The sequence below is a fragment of the Aquarana catesbeiana genome, linkage group LG01 (genome assembly GCF_042186555.1).
Source record: "Aquarana catesbeiana isolate 2022-GZ linkage group LG01, ASM4218655v1, whole genome shotgun sequence".
Lineage (NCBI taxonomy): Eukaryota > Metazoa > Chordata > Amphibia > Anura > Ranidae > Aquarana > Aquarana catesbeiana.
Window position 1 is genome coordinate 809,828,000 of NC_133324.1, and position 19,700 is coordinate 809,847,699.

The 19,700-nt window shown below is 42.4% G+C and overlaps 1 protein-coding gene across 1 annotated transcript in view; it reads right to left on the minus strand.

The window, feature by feature from the left end:
• PDGFRL (platelet derived growth factor receptor like) overlaps positions 1–19,700 on the minus strand; it is a 218,645-nt gene that overhangs the window by 140,827 nt on the left and 58,118 nt on the right. The window contains exon 2 of the mRNA XM_073608040.1: positions 19,016–19,307. Coding sequence (XP_073464141.1) covers positions 19,016–19,307 — 292 coding nt within the window. The remainder of the gene's footprint in view (positions 1–19,015; positions 19,308–19,700) is intronic.

Consider the following 19,700-nt stretch of genomic DNA (forward strand, 5'->3'; position numbering starts at 1 on the left):
TATATATACACAGCTGGAAACTCCATGGCTTTCAGCTAATCATTTTGATTGCTGGAGCTCTGACTTGCCAGCACTAATATTACTGCACATTATTAGCTGACTGAGTTTAAAAACAGCAGTGGCAGGCTCTCATTCAAAGCAAGGACATAAACTGAGCACTGACTCTAATTGATAAACTCAAAGATAAGCAGGTTGTCCTTTCTATTCCCCCATTTAGCACTATACAGCAACAGAACAGGAACAGAGTGTAAGTTGTGTAGCCCTAAAGATTTCCACTGCATATTCCACAGTGCCATGCAGAGAAGGATTTAAAAACCTTCACCAGCTTCATATATGCAAGGGTAAGCCAAAGAATGAATTATTAGATCAGCAAAAGAAAAGAATATAGCAAGACAGTTTCACTTTGATCTTACTTATTAAGAGCAGAACTAAACCCACCAATTCAACTACCTCCCAAAACAGTTAGTGCATCAAGACATGCCTCTAGTGATGAACGCTATGAGTCCGACACCCCTCATGCAAACTAGGGGGGCGGTGCCCCTGGGCCCATTATGAACCAGCCGCCACTGGCCAGTTTGCTTATGTCAGCTCTTAATTGACCTCCAGAAGATTTTACCCCCTTCATGACCAGGACATTTTTTGCTATTCAGCACTGTGCTACTTTAACTGGTAGTTGCGCGGTCATGCAACATTGTATGCAAATTACATTTTTATAATTTTTTTAACACAAATAGAGCTTTCTTTTGGTGGTATTTGATCACCACTATTATTATATAGATGAAAAAAGGATAAAAAAAAATTGAAAAAAAAAACTATTTTCTACTTTTTGTTATAAAATATATCCAATAAGAAAATTTAAAAATTTAATTTCTTCATGAATCTAAACTAAAATGTATTCTGCTCTTTGGCTCTTTCGGTGATCAACGACTTGAGGGTGGCGGGAAATCTGGCATTAACAGTCACTGGCTGGGAGGGTGGCAAGCAATCTGGCGCTAACAGTCACTGGCTGGGAGGGTGGCAAGCAATCTGGCGCTAACAGTCACTGGCTGGGAGGGTGGCAAGCAATCTGGCGCTAACAGTCACTGGCTGGGAGGGTTATTAACTGACACTGACGTCGCTAGTGAGACAAATACAGTGATCAGCAATAATACTGTACACTGACACTGTACTAATGACACTTGCTTAAAAGGGGTTAACACCAAGGGACAATCAAGGGGTAACTATGTGCCTAACAATGTGTAAAGTGTGCTGCTTTTACTTTCTGATCTGGTTGTTTTTTCTCTAATCTGGTTGTTTTTTCTCTGTACACAGAGTTCTATGTTTTTGTAAGCACAGAACTCTGTGTGTGTGTGTGATTGGGCACAGCCAATTGGATTGGATAAGCAGGTTTCAACAGGTTCCAGACAAAATCATTGTATGAAATCTGCTGCCAAACTGTGATTTTACACAGTATGGTTTGGCAGGGAGCACGTGAATGCGCAATCCAAACTGGGAAGAAGGCCATCATGTACATGTGTGTGATTGTGCCTGTACCCTCCATCCACTTGCAGTATATTTACTGTGAGCGATCGGCAGGTTAAAGGAGATCTATGGTCACAGCATACACTTTCAATTAATAATATCAGCATTGCAATAGCAATACAAACAAATGTTATATTTGACAATCCAATATAAGCTTACTTGCCTAAATCTCCATTCGTGTTTTGAGTTCTGCCTGTGTACTGGCCATCTCTTTCCACAACTTTTTGGATTCCTAGCATGCTTGAGCTTCTCCTTTGCCACTAACTTTTAATTTCTAAGTACTACATAGTGCCAGCCTAAACACAGTAGAGGCCCCTAGACTGTAGAAACCTTGGGGCCCCCCCCCTGCAGGTTTCTGGAGTTTTATCATGCACACGCTCTAGTGAAACAACACTGAAGTAAGTAGTGTGCACATCAGTTGCTTGTGGAGTAGGTGCAACGTGGTGCACCAGCGGCAAAGAATATATTCAGAGGTCGTGGTTAGAGAACACAGTGTATTGAAAGAGTCCCAACAACATACTGTCAGGCCCAGCAGATAAGTACTTCCGACCAGAGCCGCTTACGAACAAAAGCAGAGGATTGTGATCCTGAAATTATGCCAATAGCTTCTGCAGTGAGGAGCGGCCCCTTCTCCCTCCTCCCCTCTCCTGTGTGCTCCGCGGGCAGTCAAGTGTGAAGCTAAAGAGCTCACATTTCCCGCGGAGCACAGAGGAGAGGGAGGGGGGAGAAGGGGGAGCAGTGAGATCAGCTGTGTGTCCTCTCTCATCTGTGCCAGAGAGGACCGACAAATAGAAGATTAATGCCGCTGGTGTCTCTGTTGTGCTATTGATCTATGACACACGATCTCCGCTCAGAGCTGTGCTGTCCTGAGAAAGCAGACAGCACTGATGGAAATTAATAGCAAGCACTGATGAGCACTAATAGAAGGCACTGATGGGCACTGATGAGCACTAATAGAAGGCACTGATGAGCACTAATAGAAGGCACTGATGAGCACTGATAGAAGGCACTGATGAGCACTGATGAGCATTGATAGACGGCACTGATGAGCACTGATAGAAGGCACTGATGGGCACTGATGAGCACTGATAGAAGGCACTGATGGGCACTAATAGAAGGCACTGATGGGCACTGATAGACAGCACTGATGAGCACTGATAGACGGCACTGATGAGCACTGAAATAAGGCACTGATGAGCACTGATAGAAGGCACTGATGGGCACTAATAGAAGGCACTGATGGGCACTGATAGACAGCACTGATGAGCACTGATAGACGGCACTGATGAGCACTGAAATAAGGCACTGATGAGCACTGATAGATGGCACTGATGAGCACTGATAGAAGGCACTGATGAGCACTGATAAAAGGCACTGATAGACGGCACTGATGAGCACTGATAGAAGGCACAGATGAGCACTGATAGAAGGCACTGATGGGCACTGATGAACACTGATAGAAGGCACTGATGAGCACTGATAGACGGCACTGATGAGCACTGATAGAAAGCACTGATGGGCACTGATAGAAGACACTGATGGACACTGATAAAAGGCACTAATGGGCACTGATAGGAGGCATTTATGGGCACTGATAGGAGGCACTGATGAGCACTGATAGGAGGCACTAATGAGCACTGATAGGCCACATTGATGAGCACTGATAGGCAGCACTGAGAGGAGGGCCTAATGTGCACTGATAGGTGGCATTGATGGGCACTGATAGATGGTACTGATGGGCACTGAGGAACACTGATAGGCAGAACTCAGGCAGTATTGATGGGCTTTGATGGGCAGAATTGAAGAGTACTGATAGGTGGCACTGATGGATGCAGTTAGGTGGCATTAATGAGCACTGATAGGTGGTGCTGATAGACAGAATTGATGGGCACTAATAGGCGGCATTAATGAGCACTGATAGGTAACACTTGTAGGTGGAAGTGATGGGCACTGATAGATGGCACTGATGACTGGGGCACTGATTATCAGTGTAAACAATTTACTGACATTCTTGACAGTTAACGGCAGTCCTTTCCTAACACAGACACAGCGTGGGAGGAAAGGGCTGTGGATAACCAGTCTGTTCAACTGATCACATGGTAAAGGGCCGATGTGATTGCGCTGGATGTATGTCCCAGGGGTCATGTGGGAAGCACGGTTTTGGGAGGATGTCCATGGACAACCTCCCAAAATTGGAAGCCCGGGGCTCGGATGGAAGGGGGGCCCATCATGGTTTCTTGCACCGGGGCCCTGAAGGTTCTAGTTATGCCTCTGATTGCTGCTTTGGTCGAGTGCCACCTACAGTGGGGAATACAGACTTCACCTGCTTACACACTAGATGAGGATGAACATCACGTTACATGTACGTAGGTTGCACCAAACGTTTTTACAAACTGACACCTGAAAGAAAATGAGCTTTTAAGAGACAAACTGTAATGTTAACCTGATGTTTATAGTTTTTGTACTATAAGTTGTTATTGGGTACATTACATTAACCACTTTAGCCCCGGAAGGATTTACCCTCTTAATGACCAGGCCATTTTTTGCGATACGGCACTGCGTTACTTTAACTGACAATTGTGCAGTTGTGTGAATGCTGTACCAAAATAAAATTGATGTCCTTTTTTTTTTTCTTTTGATTTGATTTTGATTTATTTTTTTCTTTTGATTTGACCACCTTTTTCTTTTTTGCGCAATAAACAAAAAAGACAACATTTTTTACTTTCTGCTATAATACATATCCAAAAAATAAATAAAAAAAAAACAAAACAAATTTCTTCATCAATTTAGGCCAATTTGTATTCTGCTACATATTTTTGGTAAAAAAAAATCCCAATAAGCGTATATTGATTGGTTTGCACAAAAGTTATAGCGTCTACAAACTACAGGATGGATTTATGGACTTTAAATTTTTTTAATGGTTTTTACTAGTGATGGCAGTGATCAGCGATTTTTAGCAGGACTGCGACATTGCGGTGGACAAATCTGACCCTAAGTAACACTTTTTGGGGACCAGTAACACCAATACAATAAAAAAATGCACTGATTACTGTATAAATGACACTGGCAGGGAAGGGGTTAACATTAGGGTGATCAAAGAGTTAAATGTGTTCCCTAAGTGTGTTTTCTTACTGTGTAGGGGAAGTGCTGAGGAACAACACAGAGATTTCTGTTAGTGTTTACTAGGAACAGCAGATCTCCATGTTGTCCCCTGTCAAAACGGGGATCTGCCTTGTTTACATAAGCAGATCTCCATTCTGCCTCTCTGTACCACGATCACGGGTGGCCGGCAGACGCACATGGGCTCCTCCCCCGTGAAGCGGGCGCACACGTCCACAATATCTATTGCAGGAAACAACGTATAGGTACGTTGTTTCATGCAATAGAGCCGCCCTGCCACAATATATATGTGGTGGGCGGCCTTTAAGTGGTTAATACAGTATTTTCTCTCAAATGTCTTTTATGCAACATTTTTATCATTTTTCTATCTTTTGTAAACAATTTAAGAAAGCTTCATTGTTTTCTTTCAAGATCAAATCAAGATTATTTTGATCAAATCATTCAAGGCAATAGCAGTAGACTAGAAATAATTGAAATACAAATGTGGAAATTAATATATTTTACATTTTCAACATAGAAATCCTTTAACCACTTGACGACCGCCTCACGCCGATTTACGTCGGCAAGGTGGCACGGACAGGCAAAATCACGTATATATACGTGATTTGCCTTCCGCGGGTGGGGGGTCCGATCAGACCCCCCCCGGTGCCCGAGGCGGTCGTCTTTGGTCCCACGGCGATCGGAGGTGAGGGGGATGCCATCCGTTCGTGGCCCCCCCCCTCGCGATCGCCGCTGGCCAATCAGATAACTTCCTTTGCTGCTGTATGCTAAACAGCAGCAAAGGAAATTATGTCATCTCTCCTCGGCTCGGTATTCCGTTGCAGCGCCGAGGAGAGAAGACATCACTGTGAGTGCACTAACACTACACACACAGTAGAACATGCCAGGCACACAAAACACCCCGATCCCCCCCCCGATCGCCCCCCGATCCCCCTCCCTGTCACAAACTGACACCAGCAGTTTTTTGTTTTTTTTTGTTTTTTTTCTGATTACTGCATTGGTGTTAGTTTGTGACAGTTACAGTGTTGGGACAGTGAATATTACCCCCCTTTAGGTCTAGGATACCCCCCTAACCCCCCCTAATAAAGTTTTAACCCCTTGATCACCCCCTGTCACCAGTGTCGCTAAGCGATCATTTTTCTGATCGCTGTATTAGTGTCGCTGGTGACGCTAGTTAGGGACGTAAATATTTAGGTTCGCCGTCAGCGTTTTATAGCGACAGGGACCCCCATATACTATCTAATAAATGTTTTAACCCCTTGATGGCCCCCTAGTTAACCCTTTCACCACTGATCACCGTATAAGTGTTACGGGTGACGCTGGTTAGTTTGTTTATTTTTTTTAGTGTGAGGGCACCCGCCGTTTATTACCGAATAAAGGTTTAGCCCCCTGATCGCCCGGCGGTGATATGCGTCGCCCCAGGCAGCGTCAGATTAGCGCCAGTACCGCTAACACCCACGCACGCAGCATACGCCTCCCTTAGTGGTATAGTATCTGATCGGATCAATATCTGATCCGATCAGATCTATACTAGCGTCCCCAGCAGTTTAGGGTTCCCAAAAACACAGTGTTAGCGGGATCAACCCAGATACCTGCTAGCACCTGCGTTTTGCCCCTCCGCCCGGCCCAGCTCAGCCCACCCAAGTGCAGTATCGATCGATCACTGTCACTTACAAAACACTAAACGCATAACTGCAGCGTTCGCAGAGTCAGGCCTGATCCCTGCGATCGCTAACAGTTTTTTTGGTAGTATTTTGGTGAACTGGCAAGCACCAGCCCCAAGCAGCGTCAGATTAGCGCCAGTACCGCTAACACCCACGCACGCAGCATACGCCTCCCTTAGTGGTATAGTATCTGAACGGATCAATATCTGATCCGATCAGATCTATACTAGCGTCCCCAGCAGTTTAGGGTTCCCAAAAACGCAGTGTTAGCGGGATCAGCCCAGATACCTGCTAGCACCTGCGTTTTGCCCCTCCGCCCGGCCCAGCCCAGCCCACCCAAGTGCAGTATCGATCGATCACTGACACTTACAAAACACTAAATGCATAACTGCAGCGTTCGCAGAGTCAGGCCTGATCCCTGCGATCGCTAACAGTTTTTTTGGTAGTATTTTGGTGAACTGGCAAGCACCAGCCCCAAGCAGCGTCAGATTAGCGCCAGTACCGCTAACACCCACGCATGCAGCATACGCCTCCCTTAGTGGTATAGTATCTGAACGGATCAATATCTGATCCGATCAGATCTATACTAGCGTCCCCAGCAGTTTAGGGTTCCCAAAAACGCAGTGTTAGCGGGATCAGCCCAGATACCTGCTAGCACCTGCATTTTGCCCCTCCGCCCGGCCCAGCCCACCCAAGTGCAGTATCGATCGATCACTGTCACTTACAAAACACTAAACTAAACTGCAGTGTTCGCAGAGTCAGGCCTGATCCCTGCGATCGCTAACAGTTTTTTTGGTAGCTTTTTATTGAACTGGCAAGCGCCAGCGGCCTAGTACACCTCGGTCGTAGTTAAACCAGCACTGCAGTAACACTTGGTGACGTGGCGAGTCCCATAAGTGCAGTTCAAGCTGGTGAGGTGGCAAGCACAAGTAGTGTCCCGCTGCCACCAAAAAGACAAACACAGGCCCGTCGTGCCCATAGTGCCCTTCCTGCTGCATTCGCCAATCCTAATTGGGAACCCACCACTTCTGCAGCACCCGTACTTCCCCCATTCACATCCCCAACCAAATGCAGTCGGCTGCATGAGAGGCATTTTCTTTATGTCCTCCCGAGTACCCCTACCCAACGCCCCCCAAAAAAGATGTTGTGTCTGCAGCAAGCGCGGATATAGGCGTGACACCCGCTATTATTGTCCCTCCTGTCCTGACAATCCTGGTCTTTGCATTGGTGAATGTTTTGAACGCTACCATTCACTAGTTGAGTATTAGCGTAGGGTACAGCATTGCACAGACTAGGCACACTTTCACAGGGTCTCCCAAGATGCCATCGCATTTTGAGAGACCCGAACCTGGAACCGGTTACCGTTATAAAAGTTAGTTACAAAAAAAGTGTAAAAAAAAAAAAAAAAAAATATATATATAAAATAAAAAAAAATAGTTGTCGTTTTATTGTTCTATCTCTCTCTATTCTCTCTCTCTTGTTCTGCTCTTTTTTACTGTATTCTATTCTGCAATGTTTTATTGTTATTATGTTTTTATCATGTTTGTTTTTCAGGTATGTAATTATTTATACTTTACCGTTTACTGTGCTTTATTGTTAACCATTTTTTTGTCTTCAGGTACGCCATTCACGACTTTGAATGGTTATACCAGAATGATGCCTGCAGGTTTAGGTATCATCTTGGTATCATTCTTTTCAGCCAGCGGTCAGCTTTCATATAAAAGCAATCCTAGCGGCTAATTAGCCTCTAGACTGCTTTTACAAGCCGTGGGAGGGAATGCCCCCCCCCACCGTCTTCCGTGTTTTTCTCTGGCTCTCCTGTCTCAACAGGGAACCTGAGAATGCAGCCGGTGATTCAGCCAGCTGACCATAGAGCTGATCAGAGACCAGAGTGGCTCCAAACATCTCTATGGCCTAAGAAACCGAAAGCTACAAGCATTTTATGACTTAGATTTCGCCAGATGTAAATAGCGCCATTGGGAAATTGGGGAAGCATTTTATCACACCGATCTTGCTGTCATCAGATGCTTTGAGGGCAGAGGAGAGATCTAGGGTCTAATAGACCCCAATTTTTTCAAAAAAGAGTACCTGTCACTACCTATTGCTATCATAGGGGATATTTACATTCCCCGAGATAACAATAAAAATTATTTAAAAAAAAAAAAATGAAAGGAACAGTTTAAAAGTAAGATAAAAAAGCAAAAAAATAATAAAGAAAAAAAAAAAAAAAAAAAAAAAAGCACCCCTGTCGCCCCCTGCTCTCGCGCTAAGGCGAACGCAAGCGGCGGTCTGTCGTCAAACGTAAACAGCAATTGCACCATGCATGTGAGGTATCGCCGCGAAGGTCAGATCGAGGGCAGTAATTTTTGCAGTAGACCTCCTCTGTAAATCTAAAGTGGTAACCTGTAAAGGCTTTTAAAGGCTTTTAAAAATGTATTTATTTTGTTGCCACTGCACGTTTGTGCGCAATTTTAAAGCATGTCATGTTTGGTATCCATGTACTCGGCCTAAGATCATCTTTTTTATTTCATCAAACATTTGGGCAATATAGTGTGTTTTAGTGCATTAAAATTTAAAAAAGTGTGTTTTTTCCCCAAAAAATGCGTTTGAAAAATCGCTGCGCAAATACTGTGTGAAAAAAAAAAAATGAAACACCCACCATTTAAATCTGTAGGGCATTTGATTTAAAAAAATATATAATATTTGGGGGTTCAAAGTAATTTTTTTGGAAAAAAAAATATCTTTTTCATGTAAACAAAAAGTGTCAGAAAGGGCTTTGTCTTCAAGTGGTTAGAAGAGTGAGTGATGTGTGACATAAGCTTCTAAATGTTGTGTATAAAATGCCAGGACAGTTCAAAACCCCCCCAAATGACCCCATTTTGGAAAGTAGACACCCCAAGCTATTTGCTGAGAGGCATGTCGAGTCCATGGAATATTTTATATTGCGACACAAGTTGCGGGAAAGAGACAAATTTTTTTTTTTTTTTTTTGCACAAAGTTGTCACTAAATGATATATTGCTCAAACATGCCATGGGAATATGTGAAATTACACCCCAAAATACATTCTGCTGCTTCTCCTGAGTACGGGGATACCACATGTGTGAGACTTTTTGGGAGCCTAGCCGCGTACGGGACCCTGAAAACCAAGCACCGCCTTCAGGCTTTCTAAGGGCGTGAATTTTTGATTTCACTCTTCACTGCCTATCACAGTTTCGGAGGCCATGGAAAGCCCAGGTGGCACAAAACCCCCCCAAATGACCCCATTTTGGAAAGTAGACACCCCAAGCTATTTGCTGAGAGGTATAGTGAGTATTTTGCAGACCTCACTTTTTGTCACAAAGTTTTGAAAATTGAAAAAAGAAAAAAAAAAAAGTTTTTTCTTGTCTTTCTTCATTTTCAAAAACAAATGAGAGCTGCAAAATACTCACCATGCCTCTCAGCAAATAGCTTGGGGTGTCTACTTTCCAAAATGGGGTCATTTGGGGGGGTTTTGTGCCACCTGGGCATTCCATGGCCTCCGAAACTGTGATAGGCAGTGAAGAGTGAAATCAAAAATTTTCACCCTTAGAAATCCTGAAGGCGGTGCTTGGTTTTCGGGGCCCCGTACGCGGCTAGGCTCCCAAAAAGTCCCACACATGTGGTATCCCCATACTCAGGAGAAGCAGCTAAATGTATTTTGGGGTGCAATTCCACATATGCCCATGGCCTGTGTGAGCAATATATCATTTAGTGACAACTTTGTGCAAAAAAAAAAAAAAAGTGTCACTTTCCCGCAACTTGTGTCAAAATATAAAATATTCCATGGACTCAATATGCCTCTCAGCAAATAGCTTGGGGTGTCTACTTTCCAAAATGGGGTCATTTGGGGGGGTTTGTGCCACCTGGGCATTCCATGGCCTCCGAAACTGTGATAGGCAGTGAAGAGTGAAATCAAAAATTTACACCCTTAGAAATCCTGAAGGCGGTGCTTGGTTTTCGGGGCCCCGTACGCGGCTAAGCTCCCAAAAAGTCCCACACATGTGGTATCCCCATACTCAGGAGAAGCAGCTAAATGTATTTTGGGGTGCAATTCCACATAGGCCCATGGCCTGTGTGAGCAATATATCATTTAGTGACAACTTTTTGTAAATATTTTTTTTTTTGTCATTATTCAATCACTTGGGACAAAAAAAAAAAATATTCAATGGGTTCAACATGCCTCTCAGCAATTTCCTTGGGGTGTCTACTTTCCAAAATGGGGTCATTTGGGGGGGTTTTGTACTGCCCTGCCATTTTAGCACCTCAAGAAATGACATAGGCAGTCATAAACTAAAAGCTGTGTAAATTACAGAAAATGTACCCTAGTTTGTAGACGCTATAACTTTTGCGCAAACCAATAAATATATGCTTATTGACATTTTTTTTACCAAAGACATGTGGCTGAATACATTTTGGCCTAAATGTATGACTAAAATTTAGTTTATTGGATTTTTTTTATAACAAAAAGTAGAAAATATCATTTTTTTTCAAAATTTTCGGTCTTTTTCCGTTTATAGCGCAAAAAATAAAAACTGCAGAGGTGATCAAATACCATCAAAAGAAAGCTCTATTTGTGGGAAGAAAAGGACGCAAATTTCGTTTGGGTACAGCATTGCATGACCGCGCAATTAGCAGTTAAAGCGACGCAATGCCAAATTGGAAAAAGACCTCTGGTCCTTAGGCAGCATAATGGTCCGGGGCTCAAGTGGTTAATTGAACGTTTAAGGCCTTAAATGGCTGGTGACATAGCTGTTAATATGTACAGCACCATAGCAACTGCAGATCTATAAAGAGGTTAAGCTGTCACCTTCCTCAGCTGTGAAGACTAGGAAGGTTTACTCAAGAACATGAATTTTCACTTTTTTACCTAGCCCTAAACTTCAGACATTTATTTGAGGACTACAACTTGGGTCTTTTCCATTTGGAGTGAATTATACTTTCCCTAACAGTGCTGGCTCCTATTTACATAATTTTGCGATTGCCTCAGTTCCTTTTTTTTTTTACTGAGCCTTGCTGCTTACTGATTCTTGCTATCTTAAAGTGGTTGTGTACCCCCAATGCGGAAGTTGTACCTATAGGCAAGTCTAGAATAAGGCTTACCTATAGGTACTGTAAATATCTCCTAAACACGCCCCGTTTAGTAGACATTTACATTGTAGTGCGTTAATGATGTCATCGGTGCATGCGCTATGAAGAAACGGCCCTCCGAGCCACCTCTTTACTAGCAAGTGCCGTGACTGATGTCTCCCGCACGCATGCACGGGAGTGACATCACAAGACTCTGGCCAGTCACAGAACCGGAGTCTGCGGCCACGGAAGGAAGAGGGGCGAAGATGGATGCGGCCACCAGCGGGGACAGCGTGGGCTTTGTTTGCAGGTAAGTGGCACATAATGGGCTAGTATGCATTATGCTTTTACTTTGCAGGGGAAAAAAGAGGAAGTAAAACCCTTCAGGGTTTACTTTCCCTTTCATACCGATATACGGTTTTGTAGAATATTTATATTAATTAAAGTGTATTGCTATACCAAAATATAAGGACATATGAGGTAACAAAATTGTCTAAGAGGAACCCCTACTGAACTTTATGTCTACACCGCCTTGTTCCCTGCAGGCTGCACTATGAGCTCATAACTAACTAGCCATTTTAGTTTAGACTAGCCACTTGCTAGCAGCTCTAAAACAACACCACAGGCGTTCTCTCCATACCATTGAAAATCTAGATAAGAAAAGAGATTATACCAAGTAAATCTTATTTTAATAAAATAAAGCCTATCCAGGCTTACACTTTTGGCAGTGCAGTCTCAACAAAGTGTTGGCAACAAAAACACATTCCTCTAAAAACCATTATTTATATTTAAATGCCACTTTACTAAGAATTTCTGATAATTTACTATTCTTCTATAATCACTGTTAAAGTGATACTAAACATAAAATGTTTAATTGCCATTTATTTATAAAGATCATACCACTGTATTTAATTTAATATAAAAAAGCATTTCAGTACCTTATTTAATCATTGTTGTTTAGCAGTCACATGACGTTTTCCAGGTCTTTCCCATCCTCAGGGAAAGAGGGAAAAGTTTCTGGTAATCTGCTGATATCTGCTCTGTAGCAGCAGAGAGCGTCTGGGTTATAAATCGGTGTCTGCACAGCTCTGATTGGTGCTCATTACATAAAAAAACAGTTTGGAGAATAGAGAATCAAAATAAATAATACCAACAAAGTGTTTTAAAGCTGATTACAAATCTATATTTCCAAGCAAATGCATATATATATATATATATATATATATATATATATATATATATATATATATATATACACAGTGGGGACGGAAAGTATTCAGACCCCCAAATTTTTCACTCTTTGTTATATTGCAAACATTTGCTAAAATCATTTAAGTTCATTTTTTTCCTCATTAATGTACACACAGCACCCCATATTGACAGAAAAACACAGAATTGTTGACATTTTTGCAGATTTAGTAAAAAAAGAAAAACTGAAATATCACATGCTCCTAAGTATTCAGACCCTTTGCTGTGACACTCATATATTTAACTCAGGTGCTGTCCATTTTTTCTGATCATCCTTGAGATGGTTCTACACCTCCATTTGAGTCCAGCTGTTTTTGATTTTACTGATTGGACTTGATTAGGAAAGCCACACACCTGTCTGTATAAGACCTTATAGCTCACAGTGCATGTCAGAGCAAATGAGAATCATGAGGTCAAAGGAACTGCCTGAAGATCTCAGAGACAGAATTGTGGCAAGGCACAGATCTGGCCAAGGTTACAAAAAAATTTCTGCTGCACTTAAGGTTTCTAAGAGCACACTGGCCTCCATAATCCTTAAATGGAAGACGTTTGGGACGACCAGAACCCTTCCTAGAGCTGGCCGTCCGGCCAAACTGAGCTATCGGGGGAGAAGAGCCTTGGTAAGAGAGGTAAAGAAGAACCCAAACATCACTATGGCTGAGCTCCAGAGATGCAGTCGGGAGATGGGAGAAAGTTGTAGAAAGTCAACCATCACTACAGCCCTCCACCAGTTGGGGCTTTATGGCAGAGTGGCCCGATGGAAGCCTCTCCTCAGTGCAAGACACATGAAAGCCCGCATGGAGTTTGCTAAAATACACCTGAAGGACTCCAAGATGGTGAGAAATAAGATTCTCTGGTCTGATGAGACTAAGATAGAACTTTTTGGCCTTAATTCTAAGTGGTATGTGTGGAAAAAACCAGGCACTGTTCATCACCTGTCCAATACAGTGAAGCATGGTGGTGGCAGCATCATGCTGTGGGGGTTCTTTTCAGCTGCAGCGACAGGACGACTGGTTGCAGTCGAGGGAAAGATGAATGCGGCCAAGTACAGGGATATCCTGGACGAAAACATTCTCCAGAGTGCTCAGGACCTCAGACTGGGCCGAAGGTTTACCTTCCAACAAGACAACAACCCTAAGCACACAGCTAAAATAATGAAGGAGTGGCTTCATAACAACTCCGTGACTGTTCTTGAATGGCCCAGCCAGAGACCTGACTTAAATCCAATTGAGCATCTCTGGAGAGACCTAAAAATGGCTGTCTACCAACGTTTACCATCTAACCTGACAGAACTGGAGAGGATCTGCAAGGAGGAATGGCAGAGGATCTCCAAATCCAGGTTTACTGAGCAAAGGGTCTGAATACTTAGGACCATGTGATATTTCAGTTTTTCTTTTTTAATAAATTTGCAAAAATGTCAACAATTCTGTGTTTTTCTGATTTTAGCAAATGGCTGCAATATAACATAGAGTGAAAAATGTAAGGGGGTCTGAATACTTTCCGTCCCCACTGTATATATATATATATATATATATTTATATATATATATATATATATATATATATATATATATATATATATATATATTTGCAATATCATGATGCAGGTAGAGTTTAAGTTGAATGACAATAGCTTTTACGTTCACAAAGATATCTAGAGGAGGTTCTGCCAACCACAGGTTGTGCCAGAACCCTCCAGATTGTGTCTATGGTTTGCAGGTGTTGTGACTGACAGGGAGCTGATGCCTCCATCATTCAACATTGTATATCCCGCCCCCAAAGTATTTAGCAATATGAGGACATGGTGGAGGAGGCTGGGAGTGGACTATCATTTACCACTGTTTATATGCCCACATGTGTGACTCTATAGTCATGTGGGCTGCACAGATAAGATAAGGGAGGAAATGAACAGCATAGACAGGAACTGAAACTGAAGCATGCTCAGCAGATGTATCAAAGGCTAGTCTATTCAATCTCTGGCTGCAACGGGACACAGGCAATGGGGGAGTTACAGTGAACAGCAGAATCAACCAGTTTTTTGCAATCTACAGAAAACATATGCTCTAGTGGAAAAATGAGTATGCACACAATGTAATATAGCATGTATCGACAGTTTATAATGAGTTGGGTTCATTGACACTTTAAATTTAAGGAAATGCCAGTAGGTGCAAATTCTAAAATAGCCAATGTGTTGATGATGACATATCTGTCAACCTGAACATTTTTTTCATAGTAAAAACTTAAAACAACACCACCTTATGGAAAAATCTTTTGCTACAGAAAAAAGGTGAAAGATAATGCTTTTCGACCAAATAAAAAAAAATCAAATATCTTGAGCTACCAAAATGTAGGCATAGCTGTTGTCTTTCAATGGAAATGGTGTGGGATAAGGTTAACTACTCAAAATTCTGATCTGGTATGTCCCCCTCACCTAGGTGAGAATGACGGGCCAGCACTTTAGAAAACAACAATATTTCTTTTAAAAATATATTGTTTTGCAAATGTGTTATAGTTAGAGGAGAGCAGGGAAAAAAGGGGGAAGGTTCTCTTTAAGGGCAGACATAGTTCAAAAGAATGAAACGCATTTCACGATACACCCGTCTGGTGTAAATTGCTGCCATTATTTTGTAATGCTAAGAAACTTTGTGTTAGCTGTGAACTGAACTACCATTCTACAGTTAGATGGGCCATATGAAAACAGAGTACAAATTGAATTACTTCTAGAATGAAGAAAAATTGACCAGAGGGAAGGGTGAAAATGTGGAATTCCAGAAATGCTAAGATCTTAAAATGACATGTGGTGAACCTGCCTGCTCAGCATTCAAAAAAACATTAAAAAATTTGTTAAAAATACATGTTCTGGCACAATACAGAAATATAAGCACTGAAGCATTCCTGTTTCCAGTAAAAGATTTTATAGCAATCCACATAATGTGCTAAAATATGGGGTACATCAGGCTCCCATCAGGCAAGAGAATTTGTGGTTTGTGTGTACTGTATATTTCTCTTGGAAGTTATTATGAAGACATATGGGACACTTGTGCCATAGTAACAGGATTTCTAAAGGCCCATAGACAATCTTTCAGATACTAACTCTTATGTAGCAGCGCTTGACTTTAAAGAAGAACTCTGAGCTAAAGGTTTAGGTGTAATTGCACAATAGGAATACTGAGATGTAAATATTACTTACTGATGTGACAGCATTATGGCATCTGAAGGTCGCACACTTACCTCCTCAATGTCTAAAAGGGTTAAATCAAACAAAAGTCCTGCACATAGCAATGTATTCTGATTTTTTTTCCAATTCAATATAGGCTCAAAGAAATGCCTTTTAGCTGGAAATGGCCATAGGTATCGTAATTTATTGCTGTGTGCAGGACAAGGTGTATTCTTTGAGAACGTGTGTGTGTACAACAAGTGTCAGGAGGGGCCTACATGCTGACGTCATGCCGTCATGCCTGTGTGCTTGGAGCGCCGGCCGCCATTGTGGTGAGCCTTTTATATACAGTTTGTTGGTTCCTATGATGGGTATTCCATTTCCCCAAGAAATGGGGAGGAGTACCTGTTATAGAGATTATATTGAAGCTCCCATATACCTTGTTTCTAGTGGGTGCATACTTGGGTGGAGGCTCACTTGCACTGGATTTCTTCAGCATCACTTGGTGGAATTTGCTGGATGTTGGTTTTGTTTTTGTTTTTCTATATATCTGGTGAGTGCATAGTACACTAGTGTCCAAGCACTGAAGGATAGTTTCTATACACAGAGGACACTTTTTATTCCAAATTGATTTCATTACATCAATATTTGGACTTTTATTCATTATAAGCAGCACTCCAAATAATGCAACAGTATATAACATTTAGTTGTACAAAAAAAATTAAAAAGTTTCCACGTGCAAAATAGAACTCAATCTTAATAATGTAACACAAAAAAATCATAAACAGTCCATAAGTGGAAAACAATCCAATGAAGGAATGTTCCGTGCAAAGTGAAGTATCCATCACCAGAAACACCCTCACACTCAGGCTTCTTACCAGATGTCCGGGACCACAAATTATAATGGTCAAACAAGCATTAGCAAGTTTATCCAGGAGGGTAATCATCACATGGATCACAGCTCGTATAGAGGACACTCACAATGGTAAACAAGGAAAACTCCCATAGTGAAGCCCATCATGATGTACAGTAAAAGAGTTTAATTTAAAAATGGCTACAATTACCTTAATACAAAACATAGACAGCGATTGTTTTGTATAATAAAAGAGCAGCAGGCTGTCCGCTTCGAACACTACCGCTGGTTATCGGTTGGGCGTGTGCGTGATGTTGTCACTGGTAGTCCACTCCCTGATGCATTTTGTCATCAACAAGACATTTTCTGAGGTCCTTGTTGACGCCCTGTGGGAGGGGCTAAACGCGTTGACACAAATTCCAGATCCCTAACCAAGCACGTCTCGTCCACCCGTGGAATGCACTTTGAGCTGCAGTGAACCCAGAAGAGCCCTATCCATATGCAAAGTGTGATCTTGTCTGAGACTCTGTAAGTGTAATTTTATATGAGAACGCTCTCCTTTTATTGAGGCTGGTGGAAATATGATTTTTTTATATACAGTAGAACCAGCAAGTTAGGAGTATAGAAAGAAGAGAAGATCTGTGGTGCCCCCACCACCAGTTATAAGCGAGTTTGACCCCCAGCCTGGAAAGCTGAGGGTCCATTTTTTCTGGTGAGTAGGGGTGCAAGAGGGGTGTATGCCACTCTTCACGACATGTCTACCTGGAGCACTTCAGCACTTTTATCATGAACTTTTAAACACTGAGCACTTTATTGGAGGATGGATGTTCATAAATTGGTTCACTTTTGAATTTAGAATATTTATCACAATTTTTTGTTGGACTAACTTGTTTAACATATATACAGTATCTATGTAGCAGCCTGGTGTTTAGGCAGGGTTGTTAGTAAATTTAGTTTGCCAGGCGGTAGTTGCCCTGGTTAATTGTTAGTAGATCCACTGATTCCTCTCTAGTTCTGGACTTGCTGCACCTTCTCTCTTCTGTCGCTATGTGGCGTTATGCTGGTGACATTAGATAGACAAGGTCAGGTTATGAATGGATAGGGTGCCTCAGCCAGTTGGCAGGGGTTTCTTTAGTCCCTTGGCCTGCTGGGAGAGCCTATTTATTTGGGAGGAGTCAGGTGATTGGGGTTCTCTGCCACCCGGACGGCTGTCTGGGTGGACGTGTGTTATGCTGCCCTGAGCTGCTAGGCTGGAAGGCTGAGGCCTATTCCGGGGACATCTAGCTGTTAGGCTGTCTGAGGGCCTATCCAGAAGCAGGAGAAGCAGCGCAGGGTTGGGACTGCAGGATTGGGGTCCAACAGAGAGTAACGGTTCAACCGGATGGGGAACCAGTTGTGGTCAGAGGTAGAGGGGAAGCTGTCACCACTATGGGACCATCCACCTTGTTACCAGGGACCACTGTGAGTAAGCGGGAGCCAGTACCAGAGCAGTCTTCTCACCTGCCGGGGACGGTGAAGAAGTGGGAAAACTTCAGCAAGTGCCAAGCCAGGGACCCAGCGGGACAGCAGAGGTGACGTTTGAGGAGCATCAGTGAATGCCAAGCCAGGAACCTAGCGGGTCAGCAGGGGTGACACTTGAGGAGTATCTGTGAGTGCCAAGCAAGGGACCCAGCAGGGAAGCGGAGGTGACACTTGAGGAAGATACTGAGTCATGGACGTGAAAGAGCTCAGGGGATCCTGTGGTGATTGGGTCTGAGAGTCTAGTGAGAGACTGGGAGCTTTATGAGTGAAGACCTACAGTGAGAGACTGTAGAGTGCGAGGAGAACTATTCTGTGTTGCCAATAGTAAAACTACCATTAGTGACTGTTACAAGATTGTTGCCCTAGGAGACAGCGGTCCTGCCTATACAGAAGTGGTATCCAGCCGGAGGCCTTCCCCTGTATAGCTGTCTACCTATAGAAGTCTCGGAGTCTGCATCTACCTAAGGGTCTCCTGGCCCTAACTTGCTCCCCCCACCGTTCTGTTAAGAGACAATAAATCTCTTTTACATTCAAAAAGTGTCTGGCGCCCATCACTCCATTTTGCATCAAAGCCACCATGCCTTGTAACCCACTCTACAAAGATGGATGTCAGCTATCCCTGACTCTGGAGGTCACCATTAGGCATTTGGAGGTCCAGGACCTTGCTACATCTATATACATTTTTTTTTGGTTTATCAGAGAATGTGTTATACACTGTATGCGATGTGGTAATATTTGTCATTTATAAATTAGCCTGCCTTAGCTTGAGAGCAGCCAGAAAATCCAGGTTTAATATGATTTATTAAAACCATCAGTATTGCTAGTTTTTTTTTTTACTTTTATTACCTTAGTCTGGAGTCTTTAAATGTGTCCAGATATTCTGGGTAGCTCCATGCTATTTTTTCTCCTTTACATCTCAGCTCCATGCTCTGCCCTGCAGACATAGTAAGCATAGGTGGGGGTTTCTGGAAACGACCTTTGTCCATGACTTGGGTCATGATGGATTGCACTTTGGTGATGGGTTCTGTGGATTCCTTTAATTTAGTAACTTTTGGTTTCAGTTTCTTTATCCCTGGTTTAATCTTATTCTCTGCTGGTTCTTTTGGCCTTTTACCTTTAGCTGCAGGTTGACCAAGTGCTACAAATAAAAGTAGAGAAAAAAACATGAATTACTATGATAAAATGTAATAAAAACACATTTATTGGATATTATTTAAAAACAAGTGCAAAGCAATGGTGGATCAAACACAGGTGCAAATTTTCAATTTGTCATTGCTGTCCTTTGCAATTGATAACATTTTGTACATATATAAAGTCCAATGGCAATGAAATGTTTATGCCATGTAAGTATAAAGCATTGATCCAACTAGAAATAAATAAAAAGATGAGTTATCAAAGTGGAAAACAAAAATACAAAACTGCTTTTTGACATTGAATGATATGTTTATTAAGGTGTACTGTATGCTCAGGCATAACCCCTAAACCTCCCTCCCACCTCTAGAGCATATCCCGGCATTATTTTTTTCTCTCT